At 35.4% G+C, this 15067-nt stretch overlaps 1 protein-coding gene across 4 annotated transcripts in view; it reads left to right on the forward strand.

Moving 5' to 3' along the window:
* The window catches only part of LOC150108853 (uncharacterized), a 383408-nt gene that overhangs the window by 271572 nt on the left and 96769 nt on the right, over window positions 1-15067 (forward strand). For all 4 annotated transcript variants that reach the window (XM_090403785.1, XM_090403777.1, XM_090403770.1 and 1 more), the window contains one exon: window positions 7636-7747. In XM_090403785.1, the coding sequence (XP_090259911.1) occupies window positions 7636-7747 (112 nt within the window). The remainder of the gene's footprint in view (window positions 1-7635; window positions 7748-15067) is intronic.

Raw genomic sequence — 15067 nt, forward strand, 5'->3', positions numbered from 1 at the left:
TTTTACAAAGCCATGCTGCTCCTATAGTATCATATTCCTATTCACCTATTCCATAATTTTACTTTTAACCAACTGTTCCAATACTTTAACCACCACTCCAGAGATACTAATTGTTTGTAATTTGCTATTTTTGTCTTGGAGCTACCTTAATGTAATGGAACCATCTTACCCTCTTTCCACTCCCTTGGAACCTTGCCAGAGCTGAAACTTAGATTAAACAACTTCATTAAAGGCATTGCCATTTCACTTGCACATTCTCTTAGCACACGAGCAGACATATCATCCAGGCCCACTGCTGTATTCACATTGATATTTTTCAATATACTAAGTACCTCCAGTTCATCTACCTCAATGCTCACATCAGTCTCTGTCACCTCAGTAATTGCAAAGTCACCACCTAGATGATAAATCCTTGCAAGTGATCACTTAGTAACTGAACTATTTTTTCTGCTTCTGTGACTTTCCTACCATCAGCAGTGAGCAAAGTTATCTTTCCATAATCATTCTTTCTCTTACTTGCTATGTAGCAAAAAAAAAAAACTCTTGGCTTAGAGAAAATTAGTTGCTTCGCTAATTTTCTCTCAATCTGATTTAGCCTGTCTTACCATACTAGTTATCCTCTTTGCTTGTGCTTTATACTGCTCATGGGCATCCTGATCACCTTGTTGTTTGTATTCCTTCCCCAATGCTTTTTTTCAGCTCCTGCTTTATATTGCTAGTCATCCACTTAATCCCCACTCTAATACCGCCTTACTCAAACAATCATTGACCACTTCCCATGCACTAATGACATTCATTCCATATAGTTTCTTATGTCATGGCACTGCTCCAAGTTGCTTCCTAATTTTGTCATAATCACCAGCTTTGTAGTTCCACATAAACCCTTTCTTGACTGAAATTTCCACATGTTCTTGAGCAAATCCCCAGGATAAGACTGCATGGTCATTTTCTTCGGTAAGAGGTAAAGTTACTACTGCAGTATAGATAGATCTTCTGATGCTATTACTAGATCCAACACTCAAATCCCTGGTCCCTTCGATCACATGCTGCTTCATATAATTATCCTTTAGTAACTGTATAAATTCCATTTCCATTTTGCCATGTGCCCTTTCCTTCTTCCAGGATATATCACCAAGTTTCCCATGATAATTGCTCAGCCTGCACTTATCGTGCTAATCTGCTGATGCATGTCGTCCACATTTTTTTCTAGACTCCCAGGTCTATAGAAGCAAACAACAATATATTTTGTCCTATTTGCCTCAAATGAACCATATCCATCAGGTCTACAATCTTCCTCAATTTCTATTTTTGTTGGTTGAAGCTCAGCTATCATTAATAATATCCCTTCTTCTGCCCTATTTCTTGTCTTCTCTGAAAATATATCCATTACATTCCATCACTGTAATTACATCATCTCTGAGAACCAGCTCTTACTGATGCCAATAATTTTTGGCCAAGTTGAGATGATCAATGCTAAAAAAACTCATCTCCTTTATTTCTGATGCTTCAGGCATTCCTCTACGTGCATTTCAACATCCCCATGGGCCGACAGTTATCCTTACATAATGTCATTACTTTCCCATTCAGATTCGAAACCTGAGATACTGCACCCAGATCTTCACAATCATTCCTGCACTCATACTTATCTATCCCGGGGTGGCTATTTCTGCACAGTCATTCCAACACTCGCACTCATTTGTCCCAGGCTAGAAACATGCTTGATCACTTCCCCCCTAATATTTCTAGTTTCTCTGGTTTTGAACTCATAACTTCTCGCTGAACCACACTCTCCAATCACCTAACTCCAAAACCATTTAAGTGTAGCCCATCAGGCATATAGATCTTTACATCCATCAAATTCACTCCACAAAGCTATAAACTGCACACCATTCCTCCTGCACAATCTTTTCATTGACTCATCAACAATCATGGCCCTTCTTCTCAATTCTATCCTATCACATAAGGCATATCCAAGGCAGCAGACTCACAATCTTTACTTCATTTTTGCTTCTTCTAACAACTCTCATATCTTCTCTCATTGCATATTTCTCACCTTTCTAATCATTTGTACTTGCCAAAACAATTCATTCACTTCTTTCTTTTGCAAACTTAAAGCTTCACTAACATCCTTTATGTTCACTGGAAAACATGCTTTTATCACTTTCTCATTAAGTATACCTCTTATCATTAAATCCCCATGCAATACTATCTCTTTTCTCCCAATTTCTCACGCTTTATGCTTTTTTCCATTCACTCTTTCAATCATTCTCTGTCCTCCTGTACCACATACCAGTCACTCGAGCTCATATTTTGTCCTGTGTAAGCATGCAATTTCTTTCCGTGCTAGCATCTCATCATCCATGTTATTACTTTCAACCTCTTTTTTCAAACTCTCATTCGTATTTCGTGCTCTATCATTCACTGCTTCTGTTGCATTCTCCACAAAGTTACTGACAAAAAGGGATATGTGTGGAATTATAAGGTGGGTGATTATGGGAAGCTTTGTATCAACAAGCATCAATACATTGGATAGATAAACTGTGCAAAAAAGATGTTGACAGTGTATGCAAATTCATATGGCAGTGTCTGGCATAAGCAATGTATAACTGCATACCAAGGGTATGCAGTTATACATTGCTGGTAAATAGAACATTGAAATGGATGAACAACGAAATCAAGCAAGCTATGTTGGAAAAGCAAATGTTGTGTGAGGAGGTACAAGACTGTGGGTGGCGATTGGATTCAAGAAGAGTATAAAGCGCAGGCCAGGAAGTTGACAAGCATGGTAAAGAAAGGAAAAAAAAAAGTAGAATATAAGTGGAGATTGGCTGGTTAGGCCAAGATTAATTCCAGGGAAATTTTTCTACTATATGGCAAACAAGGGAGAATAATTATGGCAGTTTGAGACTGGTGGATAGTCATGGCAGCAGAGTGACCATTGCAAAGAATATAGTGGAATTATTGAATTGTCGTGCAATATATATAAGCGAGGCAAGTATTAGAAGAATTGTAAGTGAAACAATCTGAGATGTATCAAATTGATTGGGTTAAATGTTAATAAGGCTGTGGGAATGGGTGACATATCACCATATATTCACAAGGAATGTGCACAATAGTTAGCTGTGCCCTTGACCTGGTTATTTAATGAAAGTCTTGCAGTGGATGAGGTTCCTTACCCACTGTGTACTTAAAAGACTTCAAAATAGTACCACTCCACAAGCATGGTTCTAGGAGAGGTTTCCAATTTAGACCACTCTGTTTAACTGCAGTTGCAGTCAAGGTGTTAGAGAAATTGGTTAGGAATAGAATACAAGATTGGGTTGATGGACATAATATTCTTTATGATGGTCAGTATGGATTTGTAAAGGGTAGGTCTTATTTTACAATTAAATACATTTTATGATAAGGTATGAGTGGGTTAGATAAGGGAAAATCATATGCATTGATATTCTTGAACTTTGCAAAAGTGCTTCATAGATTATTACATGATAAATTTGTGTACAAGCCTGCAGACAATGGGAATAGATAGTATATTGATTAGATGGATTGGAAATTGGCTCTCTAAATATTACTAGCAAGTTGTGTATGATGGAGCAGTGTCTCAAGAAAGAAGGGTAACCAGTAGTATGCCCCAAGGTTCTGTTCATGGGCCTTACTGTTTAACTTATTGGTAAATAATATATCATTGGACTGACTGAGGATCTTCAGTTGTTTACTGATAATGCAAAGTTAGGGAGAACTATAAGTATCACTGCTAATGTTAATTCACTTCAGGAAGATTTGAATAGACTTTTGATGTGGACAAAGGAGTGTGATTATAGTTTCAATATTAATAAGTGCAAGCTGTTGCATTTTGAAGTGCAGAATTATAAGGTTGTGTACTGCGAGGGTGGTCATAAGTTTCTGGCCTGACTAACGTTTAGAGGTGATAGAAAGAAAACAACCATGTCACTTTTTAACATGATCTCCCTTTACTTCAACACACTTTTCACATCTTTGAATTAACATTTCTACACCCTTTAAAAAATAGTCTGTACTTTGGTCTGCAAAATGGCCTAAAACTGCATCTTTCACCGCATTGTCATTGCAAATTTTCTTCCTTGAAGGTCTTTCTTCAGTTTCAAGAAGAGATAGTAGTCACTGGGTCTAGATCTGGGCTATAAAATGGGTGTTCAATCTCCTGGAAGTCACTGTCCTTTACTGCAACCTTTGCAGCAGCCATATGGACTGGAGTATTGTCATAAAGTAGGCAAACATGACAATGTTCACCCCTGCTATAATATTGAAACTATAATCTCTTCTCCTTTTTATGGCATTGCACAGTTTGTGCAGGAGTGAAGCATATGTGGGAATGGGTGACATACACTGAATTCATGGAGGAATTCCTTTCCTTGAAGTCAATCAAGAGAATTCCCTGGCAATCCCAAAAGATTGTTGCCATGATCTTTTTGATGGGCTAAGTGACGACTTTTCTCAGTGGTGCTTTGCCTGGTTTTCCCCACTCCGTGGATTCCCTTTCGGAAAGAGGATCATAATAAATTATTATTATTATTATTTGTCACCTGCAGGGAGTCCAAGGACTCATCGAGGGAGGGCATCCACTCTACAACTCTGCTTCTACCACTCACAATTCACTAACCGATCGCAACTACACCAACACCATCTACCGCCGACCACCACTGGTATTTTCCACAGAAAATCACAAACATCCATGCCCACAGCAGGATTTGAACCCGCAGCCTCTTGACTGGAGAGCGGACATGCTAACCACTCCGCCAGCCAGGCTGGCTGGCTGGCTGAGTGGTTAGCATGTAAAGGATCATAGTTAGTGCATAAAGGATCATGGTTTCATCCCATGACAGTGGATTCCAGCATTTCTCTCTGATTCCCTCTTCAAAGCTCTAAAATTTGCAGGATCAGGTCACACGATGCTCCTAAATTGAGGACAGATAGCACCATCTATGGTGCTATCTGTCATGCACAGCATTTTAAAATTGGCATGAATTTTGTATATCAGGCTGGAAACCTTTGGAACCTACATTGTATATAGATGGTGCTGTACTGCAGGAATTAGATGAGATTGGGGAGTGATGGTTGACAGCAGACTGAAGTTTGGAGGTCACATTACAAGTGCATGGTTGGTGCATAGTTCAAACACCTTTCATTTGCATGGAGAGTGGCTGAAAACAGTGCAATCCAGAGGGCCTCTGGACCCTCTCCAATAATGGCAACAATCAAATGCATGAGGATTATAAAGAACAGGCCAGGAAGGTGACTCATGTAGTAGGAACAGAAAAACTACAGTACATACAGAAATTAGCAGATCAGGCTAAGAAACATCTGAGATATTCTTGGGAATATCTCAGATATGTGCCAAGTAGAAGGAAGAAAGATTATGGTAAGATGATGTTAATAGATGAAAATGGTAGAAGGGTCACACTGCTTGTAATACAAAAGACATAGTTGAAGTATTCAGTGAACAATTTATAAGGACTTTTTATCCTCATCAATGTGAAATCATAAGAATCTCAAGTGCAGAGGAAATAGGAGAGGATGGCTTAATTGTGAGCAAGCAGGAGCTATATAAGGAAATAACCTTGATGTCAATAAGGCAATAGGATCTGATGACATCACCATATGTCTTAAGGGAATATTCCAGGTATTGGCATGCCTCTTTAATAAGTCTTATAACAGTGCAGGTCTCCCAAGAGAGTGGAAAGGTGAAATTGTTTCACTGCATAAAGATGGTGATAAGGCTGTGGCTACAAGTTAGTATGTGGAGTTGTGTTTAAGGTATTGGAGATATTAGTGTAAACTGGTATACAGAAATGAGTCGATAACAGTATTCTCTATGATTGTCAGAATTGGTATGTTAAAGACAATCATAACTTATGTACTATAACAAGGTGATAAATGGACAAGGGAGATGTACATGCAGTGGTATACTCAGATTTTTGCATATCCTTTGATAGACTGCCACACAACAAACTGTTAAATAAACCAAAATGGATGGGATTGTATAACTGACCTAGTGAATTAGATTGATGACTTGCTGTCAGATATTATCTGAAAATTGTATATGGAGATGCAGTACCTGAAAGAGGAAAGTCACTACTGGTGTGCTGCAGGGGATCTCTATTGGGCCATTGTTGTCCAGTTTGTGTATTAACACCTTGAGTCCTAGACCTACTGGGGCTTAATATCCTATCGATGTATATTTACATCGATAGGACTCAAAGTGTTAATGATATTGGGATGGCTTTAACTGGTGATATTCAAAATTGGGAAGAGCAATGCATTGTCAAGCATATGTTATGGCATTACAGGAGGACTTGAATAGAGAATAGGCAGGTAAGTGGAGGTGTCAATTCAGTATTGCAAAGTGTAAAGTTTGAAATTTGGTAGGCAACGATCAGATGCAAAGTACATACATGGTGGGAAAACTTTAAGGGAGGTAAAGAAGATGTAAGATCTAGGTGCAGTGGTGAATAAGGACCTGAAATTCAGGGTACACATTGCACAAGTTGTGAAGTTGTCACATTGGATAAAAAGCTTACAGTGTCATTATAAAAAAAAAAAAAAAAAAAAAAAAAAAGGAATTATTTTATTCTGGTCAGATGGAATTTAATGAAATTTAATTGTTAGGACAGATGCCAAAATGTTTTGGTTGTAGATAGACTGTTTTATCGGCAAAAAAAAAGTTTGAACTTAAAGTAGTAATTCTACTCTGACTGAATGGAATTAATCAAATTTTGTATTTGGGATCCAGATTCCAAATACAAAATTTGATTCTCAAGTTTTTGACAGTTAGTCCATTTTTATTGAAAAACTTAAGCAAAGCAAAATTATGTCACACTATATATGTAAAAAAGTTCCAGATTCATTTGTGTTAATGAATTATGTCCTCTGTTTATGACAATCTCTGATCATCCTTTCTCTCTCTTTTTTGTAATCTTAGAATTATTTTAAATTAAGTTTTTTTCTATTATGTACAGGATACTACACATGCCACTGAATTAGAAACTTCACAGAAATCATTGTTTTCCACATAGGCTTGCAGCTGCCAGTACTGTTCCTCTTCAATTCCCTGCATATAATTCAGTGAGATATGGGTCAGGAAGCTTTCATTAAATGTTTTGGTCAATTGCTGCATACAGGAGTTCTGTTTGTCCATACAAGCCTTCTCAGACAATGGCAAACTTGTTCCTGACAGGCTGTCTATGACCACAGTTTTGACAAGCAATGTGGTCTATTTTTTCACTGATATTTCACCTCTTGAGAAACCAGTCAGGTCTGCTGTTTTCAAAATCGTGACTCCAGCCCAGATGGGCACCCACAATAAGCCCTTTGTCAAACTCCAAAAGATTTTGCCATTGTGGTCAACACTGTTGACAATTACTGACCAGCAGCATTCTTGAATAGTTACCTAGAACATGTGGTGATGCAAGTGACCAGGTATTTTGCATATATGTTGCATAAGTGATGTTTACATACATCTGCATCAAAGTTTCTAATTCAGTAACCAGTATGTGTGGTAGTACTATATGATTAAATTGAAATTATTATAAAATAAGTTTATAACGTTTATCTACTTACTTTTCTGCCTTTCCATATTAAATATGTTAATTTTGTTAGGTGACTACTTTAGATGGACGGTACCTCCACTGTTTTGAAGTTGGTCACGAAGCAAATTCCATAGCACCTACTCCTGAAACTTATGGATCAGGAGCAGAAGATGGCTTTTACAGTGAGTATCAGCATTATCTCCTTAAGAGTATTTGATTCTATCAGAGAACATTTTTTTATGTTGCTCCCACTCATTAAAAGTTATTGCAAACCTATAGTATATTCATACTGTGGATGGGCTAATGATTTTTGTTTTTTTATTAATTTTATATATTGTTCGTTTTTTTTTATTTATTTTAGAACTTTTTCAGTCCTCTAATTAGTTATTTGTAGATGGTTCTTTTTATTTAAATATGTTGTTTACTGTAAATATTTCACTTTAAATTTTATTCTGACAGCAAAAGCATTTGAAATTCCATGGATTCCTGTTTATTGGTCATTTGAATTTAGATTATATCTGAATAAAATATGCTAATTGCATTATTTGAATAGAATAAAAGATCAGTTAAAATGCATTGCATGTGAAACTGTGCATATCCATACACATCAAGCATTCTTATCATACTAGCAGAAGAAATAATAAAAATTATTTTGATAAGCAAACCAGTGGCGCACTCAGGATTTAACTTTGCGGGGGGGGCGAGTTGAGTAGACGTTTTGTGAATACACACTATACATCGCATATGACCTATAACTGAGCATCTGCAGTGATTGCTAATTCATAAGTAGCACACAACATAAATAAAAAAAATGAATTTTAATTAGGAAAAGATTTTTGGAAATTTTTTTGGGGGGGTGCCCGGGCCCCTTGGCTCCCCCTCTGGGTGCGCCATTGAAGCAAACCATATAGAACTGTTGGAGGTAGCATATTCACCATCTGAACCACCCAGAGACCGAAGCTTATTTTAAAACCCACTTCTCTAAGAATTATATGTTTGTTAGATACTAAACTAAAAGAATATTGCTAAGAGAAGTTATTTCTCTACCTACATTGAAGAACTCTAGGACTTTGTATTATGCATCCATACTCTTCTTCCTATGCATAAATTACCTTCTCTTACTAACTTGAAATCCTATCCACAGTTTTGCTCATGACAGTATTCTATGCTTTCTTTTTATTTGACATTGATAACTATGGAAGATTATTCCATAATCTTCCATAGTTAGGTCTTAAACACTGATTGCATCATTTAGGAAATGCTTTTCAGTTTCAGCTCTCTGTCTCTCTCTATATGTATATATAGTCCTATCTTATTTCTTATATCTGTAACACCCAGACAAGATCAAATATCTTTAGCAGTTAGTTAGCATTAGCCTATGCAAACACCACACCCAACATCATTATACACCATGTTTGTAATGATCTACTAAAATATTCAGCATTTTTGTTGAGGTTTTTAGTACAATATTTACACCTTTGCTTCTAGATTCTCTCCAACACTTTCACATTCTCAAAGAAATCCAGATGATCAAATAATACACAACAGTCTGGATGTGGTATCATAGCCTTCTGAAGTGGAATAATAACATCCCCCCATCACTGCTTGTCAGTGTATTCAACAACTAAGTGAATTTTTTAACTGTTTTGGCCACTTTTGCAATATTTACACCCTTGCAAAGTGAACACTCGGTAACCTTATTACCATTAGCATTCATCAAAGTTATCTTACCATAATTTTACTTTCTTTTAACCACCATCTAGCAGAATAAATCTTTATGATAACCTTTGGTTTAATAATCAAAAAGAAGCAGAAAATAACTGTTTCATCAGAACTGCTGAAAGAAGTGGGGGGGGGGTGCATCTGTTGTGTGCGCTTCACAAAATTGACCAGCAGGTTGGAAGAAAGTTGGCCAAGCGCAAAAATGCAAGCAGTCACCAATATTATGTAATTGCTTCCTTGAATATGTCACTCGCACATTTCAATAAAGCTCTGGAGAATTGAGATGTTAGTGACAAGAGGCAGAAGAAGAAGAGTAAACTACCCAAAGTTTGCTAATGACACTGATTTCCTAGCTGAGAACAAATCACATCCTCAGAAAATCACCACAAAAGTAGGTCATTAGTGTTTCCTATCTTAATTTTAATTAAGATAGGAAATCAGAATTATATCTATACAGTATAGCTAGGTCTCAATTAATGCAAGTTTGAATAATGCTCTATTCAATTAAGTGCAAATCATACAATACCTTGTTACATTTGATGCAAACAAAATTCAGTTAACATAATCCTAATACATGCACAGTTCAGCAGGTTACCTAGTTACCATTAGGTCTTTAGATGCTCTACTTTAGACTGTATGTCAGTTTTTGCAACTTTCTTTAATCATTTTTAAGACATTTAATAAATTGGACAAAAGGGAGATTCCTTCAGATAAAACCAGTACAAGCACAAAAATAGAAGAATCCCATATTACATAAGATCAAAAATTTGATGTCATTGAATGACATTAACTCAGTTGTAGCAACTCTAAAATAGGATGAGATGTTGGAATGCCTTAATCTACATTTACAAAATCTTTAAATTGCACATATAAAAAAAAAAAGTAAAGTTGTATCAGCATTTTGTGGTTTGTAAACATCTACAAGGAATAGGAGTGTTGCAATGATAGAAATAGAGAATCTTTTAACTGTGGATTGGGGATTGCAGTCAAAAATGCATTTCCCTTAGCAGAGCAGTCATTCAGACAAAAGGTTCAAATTTGTTTAAGAGTTGTGGGGAAAAAAAAGCAAAGTAGAAGAAACGTTTAAAGTAAGTGTTAGTTAGTTTAATGGATTTAAAAATCAAGTTTGGCTGCATAATTAAAATTACCTGTCAGACAGCCAGCACAAATGAGGATGCAGCATCTAAATATTTTGATGCTGGATATGAAAAATAGATGGTGGATATGCTGATCAATAAATATTTAACTTGGATGAAACTGGTTTATTCTGGAAAAGAATGCCTTCCAGAACTTGCATTTCTAAGGGAGGGGGGAACAGTCCCAGCTACACTGCTAAAATATTTTGAAGACAATAATTATTATTATTAAGAGAGAGAGACCTCTAGGGAGTCAGAACCTCGCTGAGAGAGGCCATATTATTTGCACCAGCTGCCATACCTGTCGTTGAATCCATTCACGCTACTTGCTCACACAACATCCAATAACAATCCATTCCAATCATGCACCACTCAAATCCAAATATTCTCTCACTCACTCCACATATCCAAAATCTCACATTCGGGTGATAGACTAAAGATTTTTACTTTATCACTCTCATTTCTTCCAACAACCTTTTCACATCCTCTCTCATATATATGAAGCTTATCACTAGTTAAGTCATTGATACCTACCAGAATTATGACCTCTTTGGCTTTGCTTTTCTGTTTTTCAATTGCTTGCGTTATATTTAAAAGAAAAACTTGATGTTATCTGCTCATCAATGATGTTTTGTGATAGAGCCACCATGTACCAAATAACAGTCTTCTTTTTTACAATCAACTTTACTTACCAGATTTTCTTTATTATGCACTAACTTATCTGATTCCATTCTTTGTTTTCCATTTTACTGCTGAATGTTTTTATTCTTTCTGTGTTTCTCTAAATGCTGCTCAACTTTCTGTAATTCCCTCATCATCTGTTTTAACTTAGCAGTTTCGCAATTTCAGAAGTTAAATTATTTTCAGTATCCTCTTCAATGCCATTTTTAATGGAGAAAATCTTCGCTGTTCTTGTTATCGTTTCATTTCTTCTGTGTTTTTGGCATCATTTTACAGCTGTATTTAATATTATAATATCACAATAAAAATATGTTATAAAGAAACTAAGTACTCTAAAAACAAGAAAATCTACTCTAATATATTAGAATTTAGAATTTTTTTTTTGTTTTCATTTTGCTCTTTATAACTACTCGTGTGACTTTGTTAACAATAAATTTAAATTGTAATTAGATTCTTTTTATCCTTTACTATAATATTTCTTTAATAAACATATAAAAACTCTTATGTTAAATTTTTTCTTTGCTTATTTCTGCCAAGCTAGAATCAGTTACTATATTTTACATATAATTATAACTTCGAATAGTGTGAATTCAGATAATGCGACCGCTTCATGAGATTCATTATCTACACTAATCGAGCCCTACCTGTACTTTTGGTAGTTTGCTGTTATCCATTTGATTTCGATGTTCTATCCACTTTTGTTTATGTAATAATTGATTTTATATTCAGAGATTGTAAAATTTCTACATTTGTTTTATGTTCTTACTTGATAATATCCAGCTTTTTGAGAAATTTCATTTTTGCTGTTTGACTTTTCATTTTCTTTTTTATTATCCATGTTTGCTTCATATAAAAAAAATTTGGACATAATATATTCTGATTCTTGCATGGGTTTGTACTAGAGATGGCTTAAATTTATTATTTATTATGTCGTTTACTTTAACAAAATTTAATATTTCAGTGCCTATATCTTTTTCATCTTCATGTGATAAATCACATCCTAGCTGAGGATACATACTTTATTATTATTAACATTTGACCTCCATGGAGTCAGACTCATTGTGGGAGGCACACACTATTGCACACAATGGTTATCCAACCATGCCTTAAACTGATTCAATGTGTCTACACCCACAACACATTCAGGCAATTCATTCCACTCACTAACCACTGCAAAGAACCTTCTCCTCACTCCTCTATTCACACTCCTTATAGAGTTTCCACCAATGGCTTCTTGTTCTCCCCTCTCCCAGTCTGTGAAAAATCTCTTCCATGTCAACCCGATAACAGTCCCTGACTAGCATGTCTCAATCATACCCCCCTCCCTCCTATTCACGAGACTCTGCAACTTACGTTCTCTCAATCTGTACTCGTATTCCACATTCCAAAGACCACTTATTACCTTTGTGAATCTTCTCTGGACCCTTTCCAACATGCCAGCTTGGTTGGCCAAGTGGTTAGCGTATCCGTTCTCCAGCCAAAAGGCTGCAGGTTCGAATCCCACCATGTGCATGGATGTTTGTGATTATCTGTGAAATTACTACTGGTGGTGGGCTGTAGATGGTGTTGGTGTAGTTGCAGTTCATTGCAGTTGGTGTATTGAGTGGTGGAGATAGAGAGTTGTATAGTAGGTGTCCTCCTTCGATGAGTCTATGAACTCCCTGGAGGTGTCGTGTAATAATAATAATGTCCTCATCACCGTGAAAACCTGGCAACTAAATCTGTGCGCAATAATCCATATGAAGCCTGATCAAGGCCTTATATGATGGAATCATAACCTCTTTATTTCTGCATGTCAGGGTTCTCCGCATCATTGCCATTATCCGATGTGATGCCTTCACAACTTGTGCAATGTGGCCCCTCAATTTTAAGTCCTTGTCCACCTTCATTCCTAGATTTCTCATCTTCTCTACTTCCGTTCAAGTTTCCCTGCCAAGTGTATACTTTGCATCCCATTGTTGCTTACCAAATCTCAAAACCTTACACTTTGCAACATTGAACTGACAGTTCCACTTACCTGCTCATTCATGCAATCTATTCAAATACTCTTGTAAGGCAGTAACATCTGCTTGACTCTGCATTGTTCTCCCCAGTTTTGCGTCTTTCTCAAACAGCTGGATATCACTAGTTAAACCCAACCCAATATCATTAACATACAAATTGAACCACAATGGCTCCAAAACTGACTCCTGTGCCACGCTACTAGTGACCTTTCAGGATACTGTGCCCCCATATACAACTTTCTGATACCTACTTGTTCAAATATATTATTGCTTTTTATTTCTTACTAGGTTTTCTCCTTTGACAGCCATTCTTTTAATTTGTTATTTATTTTTACTTTTGGACATTCTCATATTATACCGTTCTGAGATTTCATTTAATTATTTTTACTGATCTTTGGAAATTATCAACTGATGTAACTAATATAATTTTATCATGTGTAAATGATATTGTGTATCTTTGTGGATTTATTTGTACACCAAACTAGTTATGCTGTTTCCAGTTTATATACCGTGTGTGTGTGTGTGTTGTGTGTGTGTGTGTAAATGCTAGATAGATGGAGATATTAAAAAGTAAATGTAATAGGTACATCCTTGCTGTATTTCTCTTAAAATGTCTTGCTATTCTACTGTTTTTTCTATAATCTGACTGCTATTTTATTACCTGTGTGTGTGTGTGTGTGGAGTATGAGTTGGTTTGATATATTTAAATTAGCTAATATTTTAAATAGTTTTTGTCAGTTTTATCATAGGCTTTTTTTAAAACATAGTCAATGAAGGCAACATGTTTCTTTTTGAAATTCTCTTCTCTTTTCAGTTATTAATTTTTAAATAAAAATTGAGTCTTATGCATTATTTATCTTTTCATAATTCATATTGTTCTAGTAGTTTGTCCTCTGCAATGTTGCTTACTTTCTATTTTAGTATCCCCTGCATATAGTTTGTACCCTGTAATTAGTAGACTAATTCTTCTACAGCAGTGTTTCCCAAACTTTCAGTACCTGCATACCCTCTCTCAGGCAAAAGGCAATTTGGGAGAAGTTATATTTCATTCAAACACTAATAATTATAAAAGCTTTTATTTTTAACATTTGCATTATGAGTCATAATTATTCAGAATAGTTGTTATTCTGAAACATTTTTAATTATTAAATACATTTTAGTTATACTTACATATATTATAGAACCAACAAAAATTATGAAATTTAAATTTTTCATAATAAAAAAAGTTTAATGATATGAAATAAATTAATTTGGTGAAATCTGGTTTTACATTGTACACAGTTATACAACCTGTTATACAGTAACAAAATAAAAGATCGTGTACTTCCTTTATCTTGTATCGAACAAACACTAAAAGATTTTCAAATTTCGCAAATATAGTGCATTCATTATCCTACAGCACATAAAGAGCAGCTCTGTTGAATACGTGACAATAACATTTGCTTTACATTTTCAGCCATTTCTGTGATCATACAGTGAATAGTGTTATTAAAGTGGAGAACCCAAACTATAACTTTGCTAGCCATATCTTTGATCATTACTTACAGCATCATTTTGGCTGTAAATGAAATAACTAATGTTATTTCTTCCACAGTATAGTTAGTAGTAAGCATTCTGTAAGTTGAAGATTTTACTATATTGTCATAAGTTTTGGAAGAAGTCCAGCTAGGTTTCCTCTTTGATTATTTGAATTTCACTTTTTCTTTTACCTCCTTATTCATATTCCTTAGAATTTTGTATGTATTTGGTCTCTTCACTGTAAGATCACTTTCCAATTTTGTTATAAAGTTATCCCATGTTTCTCTATTCTTTTTTCAACATGGTTTTGTGCTATTGCTCTTTTGTATTTGTAATTAATTTTTGCTTCTAGTGATTTTGTGTTTATCCATTGTTTATATGCTTCTTTCTTATCTTTGATTATTGCTTCAATGTTTTCATCCTAGTTTCTTATTCCCTTTCT

The sequence above is a fragment of the Typopeltis vanoorti genome, chromosome 2, assembly GCF_054136105.1.
Source record: "Typopeltis vanoorti isolate ZY-2024b chromosome 2, IOZ_Tvanoo_1.0, whole genome shotgun sequence".
NCBI classification, from domain to species: Eukaryota; Metazoa; Arthropoda; class Arachnida; order Uropygi; family Thelyphonidae; genus Typopeltis; species Typopeltis vanoorti.